Source organism: Balaenoptera borealis, assembly GCF_965194805.1.
Source record: "Balaenoptera borealis genome assembly, chromosome: 10".
Taxonomy (NCBI): Eukaryota; Metazoa; Chordata; class Mammalia; order Artiodactyla; family Balaenopteridae; genus Balaenoptera; species Balaenoptera borealis.
Window position 1 is genome coordinate 3026937 of NC_138874.1, and position 24340 is coordinate 3051276.

The 24340-nt window shown below is 39.5% G+C and overlaps 1 protein-coding gene across 2 annotated transcripts; it reads right to left on the reverse strand.

Moving 5' to 3' along the window:
* Positions 1-10762: 10762 nt before the first annotated feature.
* CDK1 (cyclin dependent kinase 1) lies at positions 10763-23724 on the reverse strand. Of its 2 annotated transcripts, XM_082407520.1 has the most exons (8): positions 23633-23722; positions 21487-21548; positions 18985-19141; positions 18039-18162; positions 15466-15636; positions 14117-14280; positions 13865-14006; positions 10763-11111 (listed from the first exon to the last, which is right to left on the reverse strand). In XM_082407520.1, the coding sequence occupies exons 2-8, from the start codon at positions 21521-21523 to the stop codon at positions 11013-11015; spliced, it is 894 nt and encodes a 297-aa protein (XP_082263646.1). In that variant the 5' UTR covers positions 21524-21548; positions 23633-23722; the 3' UTR covers positions 10763-11012. The 2 variants fall into 2 exon arrangements, with proteins under 2 accessions (XP_082263646.1, XP_082263647.1); XM_082407521.1 differs by lacking the exon at positions 15466-15636 and having other exon boundaries at positions 23633-23724.
* Positions 23725-24340: the final 616 nt, after the last annotated feature.

Here is a 24340-nt window from a genome sequence, read left to right on the forward strand (position 1 = left end):
GGCAAACAATTTTATACCTCTTAGGTAGTTAGAGGTGGAATGGCTCGGTCATACTTTGTGGTATATTTCCCTTTTTAAGGAACCAACAAATTTTTCTGAAAAATGGTTGCTAGTATGCAGAAACGCAATATATTTTTCATACTGATATTATATTCTGTAGTCTTGTAAAACTCATTTATTAGTTCTAGCTTTTTTTGTAGATTCCATAGGATTATCTATGTTGATGATCACGTTGTATGCAAATAAAGAGAGTTTTATTTCTAAAAGGCAAGCAAGCAATTTACCAAAGGAAAACCTGGACGGTCAATAATATACAGAAAGACCCTCAGTCTCAAGGAAAGAAAACTAAAACTTCAGTGAAATATTGTTTCGGACTAATTAGATTAGCAAAATTGTAAAAGTCTGACAATCTTTCTTATTTATTTATTTATTTATGGCTGTGTTGGGTCTTCGTTGCTGCGCGTGGACTTTCTCTAGTTGCAGTGAGCAGGGGCTACTCTTCGTGGCGGTGCGCAGGCTTCTCATTGCAGGTGGCTTCTCTTGTTTCAGAGCATGGGCTCCAGGCGCGCGGGCTTCTGTAGTTGTGGCACACGGGCTCAGTAGTTGTGGCTCGTGGGCTCTAGAGTGCAGGCTTCAGTAGTTATGGCGCACGGGCTTAGTTGCTCTGTGACATGTGGGATCTTCCCGGACCAGGGCTCCAACCCGTGTCCCCCTGCATTGGCAGGTGGATTCTTAACCACTGTGTCACCAGGGAAGCCCTGACAATTCTTAATATTGGTTATTAAAACAATGGGAACACATACACTGTTGCTAGAAGCATAAGTAGGTGTACCCACTTTGGACAGCAATTTGGAGTTGAAGATATGCACAACCTATATATTAGGATGTAACTGGAAAAGAAAATCCATTCCAGGTCTTGAAACAGAAGGAATTTAATCAAAGGAATTGGTGACCTGTGGATTGAAAGAGCTGAGAAGTCAAACAGCAAACAGTGAGGCGACCAGGGACCAGCCATTTCAGGAACTCACTCCCATCTCAGTCTATTGAGACAAAAGACTGAGGCTACAGAAGACCAGGAGTTAGTTGGGGGTCTCTGGACAGAAGCTAGAACCAGGGTGGACCTGTGGGATGGGAGCCGGAGGTGCAGAAGCGACATCATCTGAGCAAGAGGCAGATACACACTCTGACTTCTCTTCTCTCTCCTGCCAGCACCTCCCATTGGTCAGGTTCCTGAGATACAGAACAGATCAGGGGAAGGACACGGAATGGGTCTGCACACCCCACAAAAAAAAAGCCCTTGTACCCGAGCAGATGGAGACATATATAATAAAAGTTATAGCAGTGCTGTTCGTAACAGCAAAACAGGAGAAACAAGTGTCTATTAATAGGAGAAGAGACAAATAAGTTAGAGTCATACAATGGAATGCTGTAGTAAAAGCAAATGAACTATAGCTACATTTATCAACATGGATGAATCTCACAAAGCCGAACAAAATAAATAAATGTCAGAATCTTTAATATTTATATAAAGCATAAAAGCATGCAATATGATGATGATGATGAAGATAGATAGACAGATATGTTGTAAAAGTATAAAGAAAAGTTGAAAAAGTGTAAGGAAATACATCTTTTTGAAAAAGAAAGGGAGATGTGGACAGAAAGAGATATGCTGTGGGTTTCAAATGTAATAATAATGACACTGGGTAACGGGTGCACGGGGCCGCTGTCTATTGCTATTGATAGTTACCTTAACTTTACAAAGGGGCCTGGAGAAGTGTGAGTCTGAGTGGCTTTTCTAAATGGCAGGAAGAGACTCCATTATCTTTGATTGGAGGCAGAGCTTGATGCCATTTGGCGAATGCAGACTGGCCCGAGAAACCCCTTCCAGCTCTCTCTCCCTTGGACCCAATCCAATTAGGCAAGCAACCCTCGACCCCGCAAGCTCTAGCCATGCGGTTTGGTCCCATCCCAGTGGCATCCTCCTGACTGTCCTGCAGATATCGTGGGTAGGAGCTACGCTCCCGGTGAGTCTTCAGTGTTAGCTTCTCAGGCCCCTCCGGCTGGCGCTGGTTCCGTGTCTCACCATGGCAGGAAACACGTTTCAGAGCTCTTCAAGGGTCCCTGTGAACCGCTCCCCGCCACTAGACTTGGGTTAGTTAGACGATAGCATTCCCAAGCGTAGCCCAGCTCTCCAAAGATCACCCTCCCCCAAATCTCTCTTCTCTACTCTAAGCTTTTTCACTTTGCGTTTTTTTTTTTTTTTTGGCTAAAGGATCTAAGCAGCGCCAGCTTCACGGGCATGTGACCTGTGCAGTCACAGGGACCTCCACACTTGGAAGGGCCTCCGGCCTGGTTTAAAGCTCTGTTGTTGCTGTCTGGAATTTAATACTTTCACTTTGCACTGGGCCCTGGAAATGGTGTAGCTTTATCCTGGGCCTAAGACTTGTGGGACAGGTTCTTAGAGCCATTTCCTTGTAAATCTGCATATCAGGTATGGAATTCTGATAACTGCTCTGACAGCTACCTTACTGGCCGAAGTCAAAAGAGGCAGGAACATCCCAATACAATTATTTACTTGCTTATAATCTGTCTTCCCAACAAGGGGTTGTAAAGTCCACGAAGACAAGACGAGTTGAATGCTGTCCTCACGACCTAGTTATTTGGCTCATAAAACGTTTTCAATAAATACTCATTGGAAGAACAAACATTTACAGAATCATTAAACCCGTGCTTGTCCCAGAATTGTTTCCTAACAATAGTTTATATGAAAATCATATACCGGATTTTAGACAGAGGATATATTCTTGAAGAATGTGCATAACTCAATACTGATTTTTCCACAGAAGTTAATGGGAGATGCTTCCTCAAAATCCACAACTATGGTACATTTTTGCTTTCATGCTGCTTTTTATTTTCTCAAGATTACCACTAACATTTTACAGGGTCCTCGCTCTAAAATGTGCCACGGGAACTGTTTGTTTGGCCTTCAAACAAACAGTAAATTAAAGCCAATCTGAAGTTCATTAAAAGCCAATCTGAAGTTCATGACATTAGAGCCAATCTGAAGTTCATTCCAAAATGCCAAATTTTCAGCCTATTTTTCAGCCCTAGCATTGTCACCCCCATTTAATGAGTGCTCAGGTGAGATTGCCTCAGAAGGTAAAAATATTTCAAATTATAAAACAATCGATGTGAAAATAAGGAGAGTCACGACTTTCCTGGCGGTCCAGGGGTTAAGACTCTGCGCTTCCAAGGCAGGGGGCGCGGGTTCGATCCCTGGTCGGGAAACTAGGATCCCACATGCCCAAAGGTGTGGCCAAAAAAAAAAAAGAAAAGTAAGGAGACTCATCACCACAGGCACCTGCAGGAGCTCTAATTCAGGGAAGCCACAGCCTGGCTGACACAATGCTGACAAAGGGTCTGCAGGTATGTTTTCCCTGTCAAAAGTGCCAGTTGGCAATGGCATACACCAGGTTTACAGTTCTCTTGGCTTGCCAACTTTCAAATGAACTTTCAAAATCTGGTGGTATTTCCATTACTTCAGATTCTATACATGATCTTACACATACAATTATACTGACATTTGCATAATTAAATTCACACAAAGGCCACCATACTGTGTGTCACGAGGTCACCTGTGTTTCAATGTGTCCATAAACACACTGCTTTACACTAAACAGACGAACCTATGGATGGTGAAGCAGCAAAGCAGCAGCGGCTCTGCAGCACCAGATGACCTGACGTGGTTTTGGCAGCAAAATCAAACACGGGGATACTTCTTAAGTGCAATTTGCTCCACATGGCAAATGATGGAAGAAGTGAAATATCTGACTAATACCTAATATTTAATTCCTAGACAAAACATTTCAGTGCAAATAGGGAAGCGCTTTACTTACTCTGATCCAAGTCAAAGGTAGCTAGATAATTAGTTTTCTTTAAACAACATTCAGCTTTGCTGACATCTCGTTTTCCAAAAGCAGCTGTTAGCCAAATATAGTATTGTTTATTCACTCCCTGGAAGGCTGTTTTTAAAAAGAGCTTCTTCTGGTAAAAATATTGCATCACATAATTGGAGATAACAGGAAAAGTAGGAGTTGATGTTTGTATTTAAATAAACATCTGCTCAAAAGTCCAGTTTTCTGTTTGTGAATAACTGCTTTATTTTGTGCCATCAGGCACACTGAATGATTGCTGTTTATTCCTTGCTTTTTCAGCCATGCTAGGAAATATTCCAAACATGGTAACACACGAGATAGTTCTCTTGAAAAGGGATAAAAGAGATAAAGCTGAGTTCTTTGCCTTTTTCCTTTATTATACATACGCCAGCTATTCCAGTGCCAGAGACCATATGAATATGTAATATTAACATCACAATGTTTATTACATGATACATACTTAAATTGCAGTTGGACAGTTTCCTTTTTTGGTTTTTTTTTTTTTAGAATGTGACTATTTAAAAATACCTGTAACATCTGAGTTAAACCCCCAATTACACTCTGAAGGGAAGTAGAGAATGAAAATCGCTCTTTTGCTCTTGCAAAGAACACGCTCAGTACCTCTCACTTACAATGTGCTTGGCTTGCATGTGCTACTTGCCTTGTTGGCTATTTCACTTTTAATTTCTAGCAACTGAAAATCTACGCAACGTTCTCTGATCTGACTTCTATTTTCTCCTCACTGATTACTTGGGTTCTCTCCTGTCTGCACATTTTATCCTTAAAATACATAATTTCTTTCTTGAAGCCATTATTGACTCCCAGCTTCACTGTCAGAGGCAATCGAAAACAGAGTAGAAGTCTCTTTAAATTGGAAGTCAGAAAACCTAGGTTCTGTTTCTCACTCTGTTGCTGAAATCTGTAGGTTCCTCCCTGGGAAAATAAGGATTGAACTGAACAATGTCCAAGATCCCATTCAATTCTAAAATTTTATTTCACTAACTTGGAAATGAGATTTGCTGCAAGTGGGTGGGTCACAGAGTGAATGCCAAAATTTGGGGGGAGGGAGGTGAGATGTTGGCTCTTTAAGGTTATCCAAGCCGCTAGAACCTTCTGTTGGCATGGGTAACTAAGAGCTCTGAACATATAAATAACATTGCATTTGTCATCCAGTCCGTGTGGCTTCAGATTGATGTTAACTGGTCTAAAATGTTTTGTGCTCACCGGGGAAATTGCAATCTTCTTATGTTCTGAACCATTTTCCGTTAGTGCCTATGCATGAGAAGTAATTCAAACAAGAAGCCAAAAAGCATTTCTAAAACTATGTTCAAATTCTAGCAAGAAGATTTAAGATGGAGCAAATGTTCTGCTCCCCACTTGGATCTCTGAAGCAGTGAATGCAGTTCATGAAGAATAGATTTGTATTTTCTTGCACATAAATATGTCTGTCATGATACCAGAACCATTAAGACAAATGGCTATGGTCGGTTGGGAAATGTATCTTTTCTGTCCATATTATAAAGTATGTTTTATGGTATAATTATTCTTGTGGTTTTATAGTTAAGGGTATTTTTATAGTATAGGAAGCTTCTGTCTATTGAAATAGCATAGGCCACTTAATTATTACAAAGCTCTTTACAAATACAAAAAACTACTAATACTCATTGGGAAACAAATTCTCCCCAAACGTTCTGCTTTTGTTATTGCATTATTTCCTTAACAGAAAAGTATAGCATGGTTTTGAAATCCTATCTCAAGGAAAGGCATGACTACCCATAGAAATAAATGCTGCAGATTTCTACTCCTGACTGGTAAAGAGTAGGTACACGTATGTAAGCATTCCTCAAAAGTTTGTAGGTTCTTTGAAAGGTCAATAGGAATACATCTATATCAGTACCATTCTACACAACCCATACTAGAAGCTGCAGTGAAAACAATAATTATGAGAAATAAAGTGCTTTTAAAGGAAGATATTTAACTATGTAAGGATTTATAACTATGAGGGTGCTTAAAATTGGGGGTTCCTTTAGGATGATTTATCCAAGTGTTATCTTGGTATTGACAACTGTGGCTCTTTGGGGTTGAAATGACAGAACCCCAACTCAAACAAGATTAAGCAAAAAAGAATAAACAACCCACCACTCCTACACCCACAAGGGATAGTGGGTAGCTCCAAATGCTAAGGCAGCCCCGCCGGAACCAGGGACACCAAACTCCTGAGAATCTTTCTCTATTCATCACTTTCTTGGCTCAGCCAGTTCGGCAGAATGCGGGAGATGCCTCAGGCTTCCAGCCATGTCATCCCAGTTTGGCACAATCAGCAGAAAGACGACTTCATTCTCTCGAGGTTTCCGTAGCAAAAAGGACCCTCATGGGCCTTGTTCAGATCGTTTGCCCACCCCTGGACCAATTACTGCTGCTGGGTTACGGATTATTTGTTTGTTTGTTTATAAAGGTCGGGTTATGGTTTACCGCACTGATCCATTCTGGGTCATCCGTATGAACAAGGAGCCAGAATTAAGGAGCTCAAGAAGAGGACCACGTGCAATGTGATAAAAGGAGACAGTGCTACCTAAAATGGGACAGGAAAATGAACTGGACTGCAAACTCTCTCACCTTGGTCCTTTCAGCCTTGAGGCAGAGGTCTCAGGAGCTTCGGTGCTAATGAGGGGCTTGCAGGCCCGTGAGGGCTGGTTTGCACACCCCTGAGCTGGGTGCTCCTTGGCACCTGGGCTGCGCTGGCTTTAGTCGTTGCCTGCCTTCTTCAGGTTCTTTCTTCTTAAGCTTTAGAAACTAAACACACGTTCACTTTATCGGTTTATTGTGGGAAACAACATGACGCCATGGGAAGAGAACAACGTGAAGCCAGAGAGCCCCCAGATCCTTGCTCCAGCGTTTACTAGCCTTGAGACCTTCGGCAAATTACTTACGCTCAACGCATCTTAGTTTCACCATCTGTAAGGTGAAGTTGCCCACTCCCTTACAAAGTTGCTGGGAAAGACAGGGAATGTATGTAAAGCACAGTAGCTGCTCACTATAGATGTTCAGTTGTTATTGAAGGGGAGGCGCCATAACCTTTGAGCAACCTTAAAGGGCTGGGATCGTGTCTAATGCTTGAGGTTCTAGACCAAGGGCTGTGAGGATGAAAGAACAAGACATGGCCCCAGCCCTCACTGGACTTAGAATTTAGTTAAGGGAGAAAGTAAAAGTGCCAGAAGAGGTAATATAAGAAAAAAGTGCTGAGACTTCAAAGGAGAAAGGAATTACCGTGTGCCAGGAACTTTACCCATATTCCCCATCTAGGGCACCTTGTGTTGCCATTTAACAGATTTAAGCACCAATTACTGTGGCAGAAAAATAGCTCTGACTGCTCAATTTTTGTAATGTATTGAAAAAAGACTATTTAGGGCATTGTGACAAGACATGTGCTATATATAATACACGCATGATACCTGGCAGCCCTGTCTACATCCCCCACAACAATCCCACAATCCTACCTATGTATTTATATAAATAAATCCCATTTGTTATCTCCATTGTGCAACTGAGGAAATAGATTCAGAGATGTTGAGTGACTTATCCAAGGCTACAGACAGAATTGGCAGAACTGGGAACCAAGCTCCAATATGGCTCTAAAACTGGAATCTTTACATTACACCGTTCACTCTTCTCAATTCTCAATGACAATGGAAGATTTAGGTTCGAATTCCAGTTCAACCTCTAAATGTATGCCTGGCTCTAGGTCAGTTTCTCCTTCTGCACTTCTGTGCTTCCTCTACAAATAAGCTGACCAAATAGCTAGGTTTCTGTTCAGTTCTCTAGAGTTCTGAGAGCTACCCAGGCAGTGATTCTCAAAGTGTGGTCCCTGGACCATCAGAATCATCACTTGGGAACTTGTTAAGAAAGTATATTCGTGGCTATGCAGGATGTACTGAATCACACTCTGGGGACGGTCCAGAAATCTCTTAACAAGCTCTCCAGGAGACCCTAATTCAGCATTCTAAGGAACGCTGGTATTGCGATACCTTTTTTCCTCCTCAACAAGTCTATGACTCTCAATGCATCTCTTCTGAAGCTTTTAAGGCATCTTAGGAAACTTGATATTTACATGACAGCATGGGACTAAAAACGTCTAGTCTTGCTTCCAAATACTTCACTCCTTTCTCCAAAGGGTCTAAAGTTACAATCCCTGTCAGTACCATTAATATCCCACCTGAGCCTTCTACTAGATGCTATTTTTAGGTCTGAAGTACCTCCCTCTTCAGGGACTTTCACCCTTTATCCCTCCATCCCTCACTTTCCCTTTAATCATTCAATACTCTATCCATCTTGTCCCAGACTTATTTAAACAATGTCCACTACTCTCGTAACTCCATAGCCCACAAACATCTCTAATTGTCTCTACTCTGTCCGCAAAATGCAAAATGATCCTAGGGTCCTATGGAACCTCACTGACTTCAGTTTGAATATGGCAACGATTTAGAAGGGGTGGAACTGAAGTTGACCTATTATGAACTACAGTTTGCTAAAGGCACTAAAGTGGAAGTGTATTCCACCTAGTAGAACTTTCAAGTCTCCTTAAGTACTTTAAAAATTATTTTTTTACTAATTAAAAATTATTTTAGTATGTTAACCCAAGTCCCCAAAAGACCTTTTATTAACTCTAAAACACTATCATTTTTTTTCAAACATTTAATTCACATATGCCATGTCCACATATAAATTAGTAAGATTTTACTACAAATTATGTATTAACTTCTTTGCACCATTACTGCCTACATATTTTAACTTTAACAGCAACAACAACAACAAAAAACCCTTCTCTAAAGCTTACGGACAATGAGAAGATAGAGACATTGTCACAGTATATGGAAGTCTTCTATTGGTGATGAAATATACAACCCTCTCCCCTCACTAAAGAGTACAGCCTGAAACAGAAATAGAACAAGTTAAAGGTAATGCAAGATGACAGGAAGTTTTAAGACAACTAAAACTAAATGTCGGTCCAAAGTTGTTAAACTCACCACCAACTGGTGGTAACTGGCTACATCAGAATCACCTTGGGGAAATTTTGAAAAGAGACAAATTTTCAATTTCAGAATTGTTCAGGGTAGGACCAGAATTAGTCTCAGGTGTTTCTAGCACACAACAAATAGAAGAACTATTGGCTCAGGGAAAAGATCCACTTTAAAATGAATCAGAAGCACCACAGCACAAGCCAATGTAAAAATATGCATGAGATGAGGACCCAATTCAGTAGCTCTTCACGCAGTCACTGAAGCTGCCGTAAACACTTTACACGGGACTACACAGATAGCTGGAGCAGGACGGAAAGGGGGTCACTCATTACAGCAACTGTTGGCAGTGTTCTACCATCTCATTTCCCTGGTCCACTAAGTAGGTTCTCAATTGATGAATTACTGACTCTTCAAACAATTAAACGGCAAGGAACAATACCAGTAAGGATGTGTGCTGCTGCTACCAAGTCCACAAGGCCCCAAACATTGGTGACACCAGTGCATCTATATATTATTGAAACAAAAATACCAAGAAATAATTATATAAGACACACCAATAATTTCAGGGGGGAGGGCGGGGGGAAGGGTATCACTGATTAATGCTGATCCTGAACCGCTAAAGGGCTGCAATGCACAATTTGAAAAGTAGACTCACTTCAATACTTCACTTCACAGGTAAGAGAACACAATTCTGTAGATACACCATTTCACCATCTCAATTAAATCTTTGGTGTGACCTTTCATTTAACAAATTCCCGCCGTGAAATCTCTCCACAGTATGACCTCAAATGACTTCCAAGCTCTGCATTCCCTTACTGCAGGCTGGCTTCCGCCAAAGGACCTAGAACAAGGCCACCAAACCTCTCACCTTATAAGCCCTGTCACCAAAGAAAGTGACCCATCCTTTCTCCTCAAGTGCAAAAATTCTAAGACAACAAGATTAGGCAGATCACCCATTACATATTCAGTCAACTGGATCAGTCACACAAGAATGCCCATTCTAGCCATAAGTAACCAGGAGGAAAAATAGAGTATATGGGCAGACAATGGATAGATGTACACTAAAAATGATAAAACTATTTTTAGAGACATTTCTCTTGGCTATAACAAATAAATTAGCCTGCTTACAGGTAAAAATCACAATGAGCAGCGTTATTAATTAAACAATTCCCAAAGCTAGTGATTTTAGCTAAATAATTTTACATTAGAACCTTCTAAGAAGGCTGCTAATAAACTAAACTATGTCAAAATTTACAAACCGAGTTTTAAAGTCAGGCTTGAAAGCCAAGATAAGCAACTCCTTGTATAGTTATTACCTCTGACCAAGGCACAAGAATTCACTCAGACAAATAACTTTCATAACCTACCTAAAAATAGGATAGCTCATAAATTTTCTAAACTGTTCTCCCCTGCTGTGGACAGCCCTTAATCTCTGACTGTAAAACTTAGCAAACTTTGGCATACGCTAATGTTAGTTTTATAAGTTTACTAAAAACCTCTCTAAATTTAAGCATCAGTTCTCAAATCTGGATAGTTTTCTCATCTGAATGCCTAAACATTTAGGTCACGAATTGAAATACCAGTAGAAAAATATTCATCTTTAGGCAGGTTGTAGAATTACCACAGGGCAAGAAACTGACAAGAAAATTTAAACATTCAGAACATAAAAATACTTCAAAGCATTACGAATTTTCAACCAGGCACACTTTCCTAAAGTTTAGTATTTCCAACTACAGGAAAAGCAGACTGCTGTAGGATTTTAGATGATTTAAGCTAACTCAAATTTTTCCCAATTCCTGACATCAATACTAGATTTATATAGTTTTATTATAGTAACAAATAGTTGTTACGGTGGGATCTACAAACATATACAGAATTATTCTATTTAAATTCATATAGGACAGTATTTACATTTTTAAGTTACACTTTTGAAATCAGAAGATGAGGCACAGCTTAAGTTTTACAACAAAGAAAAGAAAAATACACAAGACAAAAACAGTTAACAGTAAAAATACAGCTATCTGTTCTCGACGCAACACATGGACACTGTGTCAGAAAGCTACATCTTCTTAATTTGATTGTCCAAATCATTAAAGTATGGGTGACTCAGTGCCGCTTTGCCAGAAATTCGTTTGGCAGGATCATAGACTAACATCTTCTGTGGGAGGAAAAAGATTTTGTAAAAGGTTATTTAAGAAATAAACCATTTAAAAAAATCTCCAAAGCCTTACTTTTCTACCAATAAGCCATAAGCTAATAATTTTAATGAAAAACTACTAAATGAACATTTCTGTCAGTTTAATACCAAACCACATAAATGTCCTACTTCACCCCCTAGCTCTAAATAATCTATTCCTTAAATCATAGATATCTTGATAACCTCTTTTTGCTATAAATTATGGTTTAAGACACAAGCATTCAGATAGCTTTAAAACCAAGGCATAAATTTAAGAAAGATTATCTAGTTAATTATATTTACTTTGAGAATTAAATGGCCCTCTGAGTTATTTACAGCATTCCTGAAGTGGTGGCAATTAACTATACAGGTGTCTAATGTAGTTTCCAGCAAGTTCCAAATAAAAACAAAACCAGACTGCAATGTGTTATAAACATAGTTTAAATGAGTCACTAAATGAATTATGGTCAGACAACCTAGTATTGAAGTTTATTTACACATTAACAGAAAAGGCCGAATAAAGTTAAAATTTATCTTAACGAAATATTATTAATCTTAAAGAAAACTAAATCAATAAGCAGACCCAGAGATACTTTTACTATCTAGTTACCATTTGAGCTCTTATTATATAGCTAGCACTCTATTAAGTGCTTTGTACGTTTCATGTTACTTAATCCTCACACAAAAAAAGGAGGAATTAGTCCCACTTTACAAATAAGAACTTTGAGGCTCAAAGAGGTTATGGAACCTGCCCAAGTTCATAGAGTTTAAGAGTGATAAAGCTGAAACTTGAAACCAAGACCGACTTATGATTTACAGCAGTGATTGTCAACTTGGTGAGACTTTGCCCCTCAGGGGACATCTGGCAATGTGTGGAGACATCTGGGGTTGTCACAACTAGGGGGCATGTGTTAATGGCACCTATGGGACAGAGGGCTGGGGTGCTGCTAAATAGCTTACGATGTACAGGACAGCCTCCAGCAGCAAAGAAGGAGCCAGTCCAAGATGTCAACACTGGCTACACTAAGGAACCGTGATTGACAGTACGATTTTCATTTCGTTAACTAAAGTGAAATTCTTCATGTTCAAGAATCATGGAAGTTAAAAAGACAGACTGGGCCAGGAATACAGAAGGCCTTTTACATCTTATCATCAATATTAATGTACAAAATATCTGAGTGGCAGTAAAGGATCTTGGACTGCACTTGTAAGCATTTGGGAACTCTAAGCTGAATTTGGTGGCATGATTTATAAATTGTGAAGGGGCCCAAAGATCAGTTAGAACATGTGTATGATGATATAGCAGTAGATTTTTTCCTTTGTTTAGTAACCTGTCAAAATCTTTTTTTTTTTTGCAATCACAGTACCTGAGATTCATAAAAACTAGTCCCTTCTAAAATCCCAGTATTGGACTTCCCTGGTGGTGCAGTGGCTAAGAATCTGCCTGCCAATGCAGGGGACACAGGTTCGATCCCTGGTCCGGGAAGTTCCCACATGCCGCGGAGCAACTAAGCCCGTGCCCCACAACTACTGAACCTGCGCTCTAGAGCCTGCGAGCCACAACTACTGAGCCTGCGTGCCACAGTTACTGAAGCCCGTGCGCCTAGAGCCCGTGCTCTGCAACAACAGAAGCCATGACAATGAGAAGCCCGCGCACCGCAATGAAAAGTAGCTCCCGCTCACCGCAACTAGAGAAAGCCCGCGTGCAGCAACGAAGACCCAATGTAGCCAAATAATAAATAAAAATAAATTAAAAAATAAATTTAAAAAGAAAAGAAAAGAAAAGAAAATCTCAGTATTTAAATACTGTTCTAAAACAAATTTCCTGAGGCAGGTCTAGGACAATTTTTTATCCTAACAAATTTTTTTTTTGTCTTGTTTTTAAAGAACACAACTGTTTAGTTGGGAACAGCAACGTTACAGACGGGAAAGGTTTTAAGAACTACATTTGTCCTTCTGCTAACCAGTCTGATGTGGAAACGAGGCAAAGTGAGAAATGGGAATTCATGCAGTAAAGACTTTAAAAACTAAAACGACTGTGTCTAAACTAAAAAGCAGTAAATACTGAGACAAAAAAGCTGGAGAGGAAGGCCACTCCAAGTCCGCAACTTAAAGGTTTATTAACCTCATCCTCTCCTTCAGCGTATCTACAGCTACCTATCAGATTAAAAACAAGTGAACAAGGGCTTCCCTGGTGGCGCAGTGGTTAAGAATCCGCCTGCCAATGCAGAGGACACGGGTTCGAGCCCTGGTCTGGGAAGATCCCACATGCCGCGGAGCAACTAAGCCCATGCGCCACAACTACTGAGCCTGAGCTCTAGAGCTTGCAAGCCACAACTACTGAAGCCTGTGCGCCTAGGGCCCATGCTCTGCAACAAGAGAAGCCACCGCAATGAGAAGCCCGCGCACCGCAACAAAGAGTAGCCCCCACTCGCCGCAACTAAAGAAAGCCCACGCGCAGCAACGAAGACCAAATGCAGCCAAAAAAATAAATAAATTTATATTAAAAAAAAAGTGAACAAATGCCAAATCCTCCTCTCAAAACCACTAGTGTTTTGCGTATCTAAAATGGAGCTAGTAATGTGCTCGCTTCGGCAATAAACATAACAGACATGATAGTTATGTGCCTGGCTCAGTATACAGTGGTTTTCTTCCTATTTCCTATGTGAAAGAAAGAATTAAGTACATTCAGAATCATGCACAGTGTTAAAGTCAATATAAAGGGCATTCCTTACCGAGAGCAGATCCAAGCCATTCTCATCCAAGTTTTTGACATGGGATGCTAAGCTTCCTGGTTTCCACTTGGGAAATGTATTCTTATAGTCCTGTAAAGATTCCACTTCTGGCCACACTTCATTATTGGGAGTACCCAAAGCTCTAAAAAGCCACAGCAAAACAAAAACTTATGGTTAAAGTATAAACATAACTCTTGCTATATACATGTTAATTTAAAAGTTCTTAATAGCTCAAGTATAAAACGAAAATACCTGAAAATTCTGAAGAGTTGATCAATTTCTGAATCCCCATGGAAAAGTGGTTTCTTAGTTGCTAATTCAGCAAATATGGTACCTATACTCCAAATGTCAACTGGAGTTGAGTAGCGAGCTGACCCCAGCAATACTTCTGGAGATCTATACCAGAGTGTTACTACCTATTACAAAGAAAATATCTTACTTGGAATAAATGTGGCATGTTAAATTACCTAAATGTAAACATTTCTATTTCATTAGGACTGTCCTTCAGAATGCTGCTTGATTGCCTCTGATAATAGTGTTTAAAAGTCAATTAACTATACACAATACTAAATGTTAGATAAATAATGAAGTATTTCTAAGCTATATTCATTAGGGGGGAAAAGAAAAAAGCACACCAAGTCTTTTCAAATCATTAAAATGCGAGGATCAAAATAGTCAAGATAGCCATCACTTACAAAAAAAAAAAAAAAAGCCCAGTGATAATGGATTTGGGGTTGACACTGTACAAGTGCATGTACCGATTACATGCTGAAATCACAACTAAGTCAAACAACAGTTTATTAGTGGTCTAGCACCAATCTACTACTGTAGCATATCTAATTTATCACACTGGAGGTCAGTGGCATATGTTTAAGCCAATGGAAACCAAATAATCTTTATTTATAGAGCCATGGGAAAAATGATAAAAAGGAATAATTAAAAGAAGCCGAAACATCTGACCAGATCAGCACTGTCATTAAGTTTTGATCTGGAGGAAGTCTTTGGGCAGAAGGGTAGACAACTCCACGGGAAGACAAGGTTTCCCAATAATCCTTAACTATGTGAGTCAACATTCCCTTTCCCTCCAGAAATAGCAAACAAAATGCCAAGTCACCAATATAACACAGACAAAACTTGGTTATATTTAGAAGCTTCTAAATGCATCTGAAATAGTAGCACTTAAGCAACAAAACCTGTCTTTTAACCAATCTTATTGTTTCAAGAGAGGATCCAATCAAGAGACAGAAATCTCATGGTAATTTGAATGGGGAAAGTTTACAGTAAAGGATTAGTAACTACAACAGAGGATTGGAAGATTCAGAGATTGCCTAGTAAGAATAATGACTCCTTCCTGTAATGCCTCTCCAGCACCCTCTACTGTCAAAGAGTAACATCACAGCAACTGGCAAAAGAAAAATAATCAAAAGGTTCCAGATACATCTTCACATAGCAGGCAATGAAGGATGATTTTGAAGCAGAGAGGCAATAAACCGATACTGGCACAGAGTGGAAATCTTTCTGATTGAGTATTTCCTTCTTGACTTAAAGAATATAGAAAACAATCCAGCAATCACACTTAACAAAAGCACCAAAAACCATACCTCATGTGTATATACTCTAATAGGTATTCCAAAAGCTCTGGCAAGGCCAAAATCTGCCAGTTTAATTGTTCCTTTATCATCAATCAATAGATTTTGAGGTTTTAAGTCTCTGTGTAGAACTCTTCTAGAGTGACAAAACACAATCCCTTGTAGGATTTGGTACAAATAACTCTGGAAGAAGGAACCACAAGTTAGAAACTTAACCATACCATTTAACGATTTTATAAATAATCTTGGTGGCTTTCTTTCAAAGACATAAGAGATTATAATGCGGAGAAATAAACAATTTACCAAAAAGTTCTCAGGCCATTTGAGACTAACAGGAAGTATTTGGGGATGGGAAGCCCATTTATATAAGGTATCATGTTTGTATACCTATGACAAAGATATTCACCTTATGGGCACATCTTTATGAACTCACTTATTCTTCTTTTACTTACTTTGGTCCCTAATTCTTAAGTCATAAGTTAGTTTTCTATACAGAAATTTTCTTAAACTTTTGTTTTATATAATTATAGCAACTCTATTTCTACCTTGAATAAGGTTAGCCTTTTCCATTTCAGTCTTTTATCTTTACATATTCATTTCCTCTTTGGAGACATTGGTCACAGACTCCAAAAGAAACAACAAAGAGAATATTATGACTGTGTATTTAAAGAGATACAATTATCGCAAAATGCTGTTTGGTAAGTTCAGAGAAGTGTTTTAATAAGATACTTGTTGCCAAGACAATGTAATTGGCGTTTGAAGCAACATGGATATTACAGAAATAGAAAACATACATAGTTACAGTATTGACTTATAAAGTTCAAAATTATAAAATACATAAAATCAATCAGTTGGAACAACTGGCTAGCCATTTGGAAAAAAATTAAGAACCCTCGTTCTTACACCAAAATAAACCTTTGATCTATCTAGAATTTAAGACAAAAGTAGGGGGTGGGGGTTATCTACTAGAACTACTAGAAACATTGTCATGTATTGTTCTAATACATGTGATCTTTGAGTGAGGAAGACTTAAATAAGACATAAAAAATCTCAAAGTCCAAAAGTCATGCACAAGATTGTTAAATTATAAAAATTACTAACGGTGTACTCCATTAACAAATCAAAAGACAAAAAAAAGGAATAAAAGAACTATTATCAACATGTTACAGATAAGAGGCTCTTAGAAACCAGTGAAAAAATATCCTAACAGAATCATCAGTGAAGGGGCTTCCCTGGTGGCGCAGTGGTTGAGGATCTGCCTGCTAGTGCAGGGGACACGGGTTCGAGCCCTGGTCTGGGAGGATACCACATGCTGCGGAGCAGCTAGGCCCGTGAGCCACAATTACTGAGCCTGCGCGTCTGGAGCCTGTGCTCCGCAACAAGAGAGGCCACGATAGTGAGAGGCCCGCGCACCGCAATGAAGAGTGGTCCCCGCTTGCCGCAAGTAGAGGAAGCCCTTGCACAGAAACGAAGACCCAACGCAGCCAAATAAATAAATACAAATAAATAAATAAATAATAATTAAAAAAAAAAAAAAAGAATCATCAGTGAAGAATATGTATAGGCTGTTTATAAAATGTCTAAGAAATGAAAAAATGTTAAATGACATGCAAAATGATATTAGTCTTTTTCACATAATAGATTATTATCAAAAAGATTGATAAAAACAAGTTTCGACAGTGAGGTATTAAAAGAAAATACACACCATGATGTTTAAGAGTAAATTGCTCTAATATTTTAGAGGGCAAATGGCACTCTCTATCAAGATTTTAAGTGTAAATAAACATCTTCAACCCATTGATTCCACCTGTGAGAATCCATCCTATAAAGATGTATACGAAGATATAAAGATATTCACTGCAGCACTGATCATAAGGGCATGAATCACCAAGCTGGAAAACAATTTCAATGTCCACCAGTGTGGAACTGGTTTACATAACTGTATCAAAAATTAGGAAGACATCTTGAACAAAATGGAATTGAAGGAAAAATCATAGTGGGGATTTCCCTACGAGGTGATATTACAAGGAATACTCATTACAGTTATGTTAAGATATAGATGGATGTCAAAAATAAATAATGTTTCTGAGTAAAAAAAAAAAAAAAAAATTAGAAAGACAGGTAGACCTATGGTCAAATGTTTTACATAGAAAAATGGAAAGTAATGCATATATATATATATATATACATAATCCCATTTTAATAAAAACAGTATATGTATACACACATACAAAGTTGACATATGAGTATCTCTAAGATTACTAATAAAACAATGGCTACACAGGGAGATCAGTTCTGTGCTTTGTGACCACCTAGAAGGGTAGGATAAGGGAGAGTGGGAGGGAGACGCAAGAGGGAGGGGATATGGGGATATATGTATATGTATAGCTGATTCACTTTGTTATACAGCAGAAACTAACACAGCAATGTAAAGCAATTATACTCCAGTAAAGATATTAAAAATAAAAAATAAAAAAAAAAAGAATGCCTACCTCTGAGGAGAGGTTTGGTAGAGATGGTGTAAGGATAATTACACTTTACATTCACAGTGGAAAAATACTAATAAAATTAGGCAAGATTCTTACCTTAACAAGTGAAGGATCCATGAACTGACCAGGAGGGATAGAATCCAAGTATTTCTTGAGATCCATGGAAAGGAATTCAAAGATGAGATATAACCTGGAATCCTGCATAAGCACATCTTGAAGACTGAAGAATAAAATAATTATATGAAAATTTAAAACTCTAACATTTTTGACCTCTCACAAAATAAAACTATTTCTACACATTTCACAGTTGCTGTTACATAAAGCAGGGCCATAAGAAATCTTACTATCCTGCTTTGGGAAAGAAGAGGGGGTAGCTTCCCTAGTGGTGAAAACCGTAGCACTAAACTAGAATTTGAGAAAGGAACCTCAGGGCAGCAATTGAAAATTAAGTCATATTATATTAGGCGCTAAGTGGCAAGCGGCTTCTACTCCAGAAGAACGTTTCTAGGTTGACTGCTTGTTGCTCAGAGCTTGTCTTTCCATTGAGGTAAATAATAGAAACAAACCTTAGAGCAGTATCTGACCTTACTAGTTGCTCACTATCTCTCGCCCCAGAAAAATGCAGTTAAATCCTAATTTGGAAAGATGCCAGTCCAAATACTTAGAAAGGAAAGCTTTATCTTCATCTGACCTATCTAACTGTCTCAGGTCTCTGATTAAGGAGTCTTTAAGCATCAGAGCTCTCAGAGTGGGAGCAGTGTCAAAGCTCTGTGAAAAGGACTTCCTTTTCTCCCTTGACCAGTTTACCCTGATTTTCCAGCCCCCACTACTAATCTTTATCACCAAGCTCCTCTAACTCTGTTCCTGCTTTACCAGCCTCTTTTTTTCTATGCCCAGCATTCTCAATGAACAAAAATAGTAAGGTTCTAGTCAGCTCAGCAAGGTTAGACCAGAAATTAAGCAAATATAAAAGTTTCCACAATGAAATTCACATTTGAAATAGTATGCGGAAAATGATTCAGATTCAGATATTACACCATACCTGACTATATTTGGATGACGAAGTTCTTTTAATAGAGATATTTCCCGAATTGCAGTGCTAGGAACTCCTTCCTCTTCACTTTCTAGTCTGATTTTCTTCATGGCTACCACTTGACCTGTAGTTTTGTGTCTACCCTTATACACAACTCCATAGGTACCTGAAATAGACAAAGTGTCTGCTATGTGACAACCTCCACAAACTAAAAAAGATTTTAAAAATGACTGAATCCCATAAGGTGTCACATGATAGAAATATCTGCTGTGGCCAGATAGGAAGCATCTTAGTCATAATTATACCCTCATCACTTCCAAAACAACACTGAAGGTAACTAAAACCTATTATGTCTGTAGTTTAGAGAATTAATATAGTCATCACAGGTTTCCCATACGTTTAAATTACCAGTAATTTTCCAGCACATTTTAGAGAAGAAGGATCGTTTGCAGATTGGAATGTATCTCCTGTCAAATATCCTACCTGGCAACAAGGTAGGCATAAAATACAGTGTAAAGATTTGGGCTCAGGAAATATTACTAACAGGAGTCACTGTGACACTTTCAGAAAACTTTATAGAGTGCTTCATACACTTCAAATATATAGTCAACAATCCTCATCTAGAAAAGAATGAGGATAAAATATTTTATTAAATATTTGATCTATTCAAGCTCATATCATCTACTATATAGCAGAAAGCCTCACGTCCATTTGGAAGTTGAGGACACTGATTCTGATATATAGGCTTCAGATAATGAGCAACAATGTCAATATTGACATTGACAGGGATCCTGGAGTGGATCCCACTCAGGAAGACCAGTCATTTGCATAATATAGTCAAAGAAACTGTTAATGGTAAATTCAGAACTTTTTTTTTTTAAGTATGCTTACCTCTCCCTAAAGTGTACAACATTCACCTGGTCCTAAAATTTACTCATAACAACCACTGATTAACTTACAGCAAACACTAGATATGCATTTAAAAAAATATATTTATTTATTTATTTGGTTGCACTCTTAGTTTTAGCTTGCTGTTTCCTTAGTTGTGGCACGTGGGCTCCTTAGTTGTGGCTTGAAAACTCTCAGTTGAGGCATGCATGTGTGATCTAGTTCCCTGACCAGGGATCAAACCCGGGGCCCCCGCATTGGGAGCACAGAGTCTTCACCACTGTGCCACCAGTTAAGTTCCTTGATATGTACTGAATTGAGTTTTAGACATCACAAGTGCTCTATGTCTCTCTTCTGACTCTTTTTGAACCATATCACTTCTCAATGAACTACTGGAATAGAGCTCTAGTTAAACAGAGCACAGTGATTCCACTGGTTAATTACCAAAAATTATTTGTGACATACAAGGTATGCGCTCTGAAATGAACTAAGCATTATAAAATTTTAAAATGTTCGATATGGACAAGTTATGGAGACTGAACGGTAAAGAGAAAAACCCTTCATCAACAAATGTTTACAGAGTGCCTACTAAATGCCAGCTAAGGTTCCACATCATGGATATAGCTATGTTCTCTACAATCTAAAAAGACATTTCCTTAAGGCAGGAAGGAGTTCCAAGACTAATGTAACAACACTCAGATTTTTGTTATTCAGAAGAAACCAGAGAACAACTTTGTAATAATTGAAATAAGAAAAGTCTGGATATATTTAAGAAATGAATTGGGCTGTCAAAAGCTCAATGTCAAAGGGGAAAAGTCAGGGGGACAATTCTAAATCAGAAGACATTAAGGAGACATTTAACCACCAAATGAAATGCATGACCCTGACTAGAACTTCAGAGTATATATGCAGAAGTATTTAGAAGTAAAGTACATAATTCCACTGCCCTAACACCCTTCCCAACACACCTACAAGATATCAATAGTGTTTTCAAAATACAAATATTGCTTTAAGCATTTAGTATTAGAAGGATGTAAGATTATTGGAAGGGGGCTGTTGGGGAGACATGTCAGAATAATTTCAATTCTCTTGAAATGTGAACATTTTTGTGTTTTATTATGTAGAGAACATATGTATTAATGCACTAATATACTGTTAGATGTACCTGAAAGACTGGATTTTTAAAAATTAATTAGTTAATTAATTTTTTTATTTTTGGCTGCGTTGGGTCTTCGTTGCTGCGCACAGGCTTTCTCTCTAGTTGGGGCGAGCAGGGGCTACTCTTCGTTGCAGTGCGTGGGCTTCTCATTGCGGTGGCTTCTCTTGTTGCGGAGCACGGGCTCTAGGCGCACAGGCTTCAGTAGTTGTGGCTCGCGGGCTCTAGAGCGCAGGCTCAGTAGTTGTGGCGCACGGGCTTAGTTGCTCCGCGGCATGTGGGGTCTTCCCGGACCAGGGCTCGAACCCATGTACCCTGCACTGGCAGGCAGATTCTCAACCAATGTGCCACCAGGGAAGTCCCAAAGATTGGATTTTAATGAATATTTACATGTCTTCATGTCAAGGATGTTACAGCGTCATTAAATCATTTTTTAAAAATCCTTTTATATTATTAAAACCACTCACCTTCTCCAATTTTCTCTATTTTGGTATAGTCTTCCATAGTTAATCAATGGGTATGGAAGATCCTAAAATGAGAGGAAAAGCTGATTTGATTACGTGTCACTAACTCAAAGCGTGCTTTTATGTTATTAATGAGATACTATAAGTAAAGCATTTCCCACAGTGCCTAGTGCAGTATTAATTTTCCATGAATATTAGCTATTATATTAAAACAATAGTTAGAAGGGAAAGAACTCAAAGACTCTCCCACCCTTCTTAGCTTCTGAAACATTGGAAATATTTGTATATCCTATACCAGTGTAACATTTAGCCTCTTCCAAATTAACCCTCAAATTCACACATGGATTTACCTATTCTTCCCAAACAAATCCCAGATGTTCTTTTTATGTAACACTTCTAAGGAACACCAGTGTGTGCCGGAGTTATACCCAAATATGTTAACAAGGTTATTTGACTGAATTTGTACGGCTTTATATTTTTATGAAGATAATTTAAAAAAAAAATTTTTTTTAAAGACATGAGTAAGGAGCTAAAATGTGGTCACACTGCTCACGCATTAGCGAAAGTATACATGTTTCAACTTGCTCTAGTGACAGTTTTAATCTTTCTCCTGTTGTCAGCAGTCACGTAACACAAACATGACAAAAAGTTTCAAGGTACTTTTTGTAAGGTAGGAAAGATCACTAAGCACTCTAAAAGAAAAAGTGCAATTCCACACATAAAATCTAATTATACCCCACACAAATGTCAAGAACAAAGTGAAAAACCATATACTTGAATCACAAAGAATGGTAAAAAAAAAAAAAAAAAAAAAAAGAGCTGAAATGACAACCAGATACTCAAGACTTCCTGCTAAGTCTTGGCTGGTAAGTTTGCAATGAAACAATAGCTGCAGCAGCCCAAAGCATCATTTTATAATACATCACCGATGAAACTGTATATAAAGGTCACTGAGCCTGAAGTTATATTGACCCTTAAGTTATATTTCTCACATTCTTCTTCAAAAGCATTCCAGAAATAAGTAGAGATAAATCTTTTTAAATGAACAAAGTTGCACTACCCTGGCCATCTTAAAAATGCTTTAATTTTACAAATGACAGTGGACGATTAGGATAATTCTCTTTTCTTCAATATCCAGATGTAATACGCCTAAAGCACGATGAAATTGCTGAGCTCACTTTAAACAAATAACTGAAAACCAACCCAATTCCAAAGCTTACTCTTCCACCCTTTCCTGGTTGTAACTATTTTAAATAAAGGATGCGGCCTCAGCATACCGTTTGAATGCCCCCTGTGCTACCCGTGGCAGGATGTGAAATGCCAGCGGCTTAATCCACCCAGAGACCTCCAGGTCTTTAGAGAAAGCAAGACGTGCACATTGGTAACTTTAGTATTAAATAAAAATTGATTAAAGGATTTAAAAACACACGTTTCTAACTGTCGGCATGCCTTAGATTTCCACTTTTTGCCAATTCCATAGAATGTAACCACCACAAAGCAAAAAATAAAAACGACGACGACAACAACAACAAAAAATTCAAGTTCTCTAGTGTTCTATGCCTTGGCTAAGTGTTCTTAAAAGCTCTAGGAGGGCTAGGGTCATGGGCACAGAGGCAAGCCTGAGAAGGCCCACAAGGTAGTTCATCCGATCGGTTTTCCGGGACAGCCTGTGATTAGGAACTGGCCGCGGGTACCTGGCCCAGGTGCGGTCTTGCTTTCCACCCCCGGAGGCGAGGGCAGGACGCACCGCGGACGGGCGGGAGCTGCAGGGCCGAGGGCCGAGCCTGGCACTCCGCAAGCGCTCGGCGTCGTCCGACCAAGGCACGGATTTGGCTTCAGTCAGGACCCGAAAGCCTCCTCAGCCACCCGCGTGGCCCCAGACTGCAACACCAAGGCCAGGGCAACCCCAGCCCTGCCGGAGTAACCCCGCCGGGGCTGGGCTCCCACAAGCCTCCCGCTAGAGCCGGCCGGCGTCGCTCCCACGCCCAGGCCCCGGACCCCAGGTGAAGGCCCGGCCTGGCCGCACGCAGACCCCAGCCGCCTAATTATCACCCGGTTCCGTAATACTCCCCCTCCGAGGCCCGCGAGTCGACGCCGGCCCTGCCGAGTCGACGCCCCATAGGCATGACCCTGACCCCGGCAACTCTACCCGGCTTATTATCCCCCGGCGAAAGCGGCGGCGGCTACCACGTCAGCGGCGCTCTCCCCTGACTGCCAAGCGCCAGCTTTGAAGAGAAGTGCGAGCAGTTTCAAACTCACCGCGCTAAAGCGTCCTGGATCCACCAATCAGGTAGCCCGTAGACTTTCAAAGGAGCCAATCAGGGCCCAGCTGCCCTTAGGCTGGGCTTCCCTGGTGGCTAGAGCGCGAAAGGCGGAGGAAACGGCGGCTGGAGAAAACGCAGGAGGGCGGGCGCCCACTGAGTCTGAGCGCAAGCGCCGTCTTTCATGCCAAGAGAGCGTCGTCTTACTGTTTCTAGTCATCAGAAACCTGCTGTTCGCTCTGGGTTGTTTGTTTTCCCTCCCAATATTGGCACAATTAAAATTTATTGTACTCAAATAGGTCATCACAAAAGCGATACTACATGTAATCCACATCCCATTACTTTCACTTCTAATACTTAAAGCTAGTGTATATTTATGTTTTTCTAAATTAATGATTCTCAGGCTGGGCCAAAGGAGCACATTTCGGTTACCTTAAGAAGGAGATAACAGAAAGCTAGGAAAGATGTCCTCAATAATGTAAAGAAAATTTTCCTATATATATAGATATAGGACTTAGATAACTTTTTTTTACACACACATATATATGACTGTGCTATGTTTTTACCTCACTTTTTTAATTTAAATTTTTAATCTA

What these genes read in the sequence shown, in the direction of transcription:
- CDK1 (XM_082407520.1), bottom strand. Translation starts at nt 21,523, where the DNA reads ATGGAAGACTATACCAAAATAGAGAAAATTGGAGAAG. An exon ending in AATAGAGAAAATTGGAGAAG is followed by an intron (nt 19,142 to 21,486) that starts GTGAGTGGTTTT and finishes TGTCTATTTCAG; the next exon opens with GTACCTATGGAGTTGTGTAT. An exon ending in ATGGCTTGGATCTGCTCTCG is followed by an intron (nt 11,112 to 13,864) that starts GTAAGGAATGCC and finishes TTCCTCCCACAG; the next exon opens with AAGATGTTAGTCTATGATCC.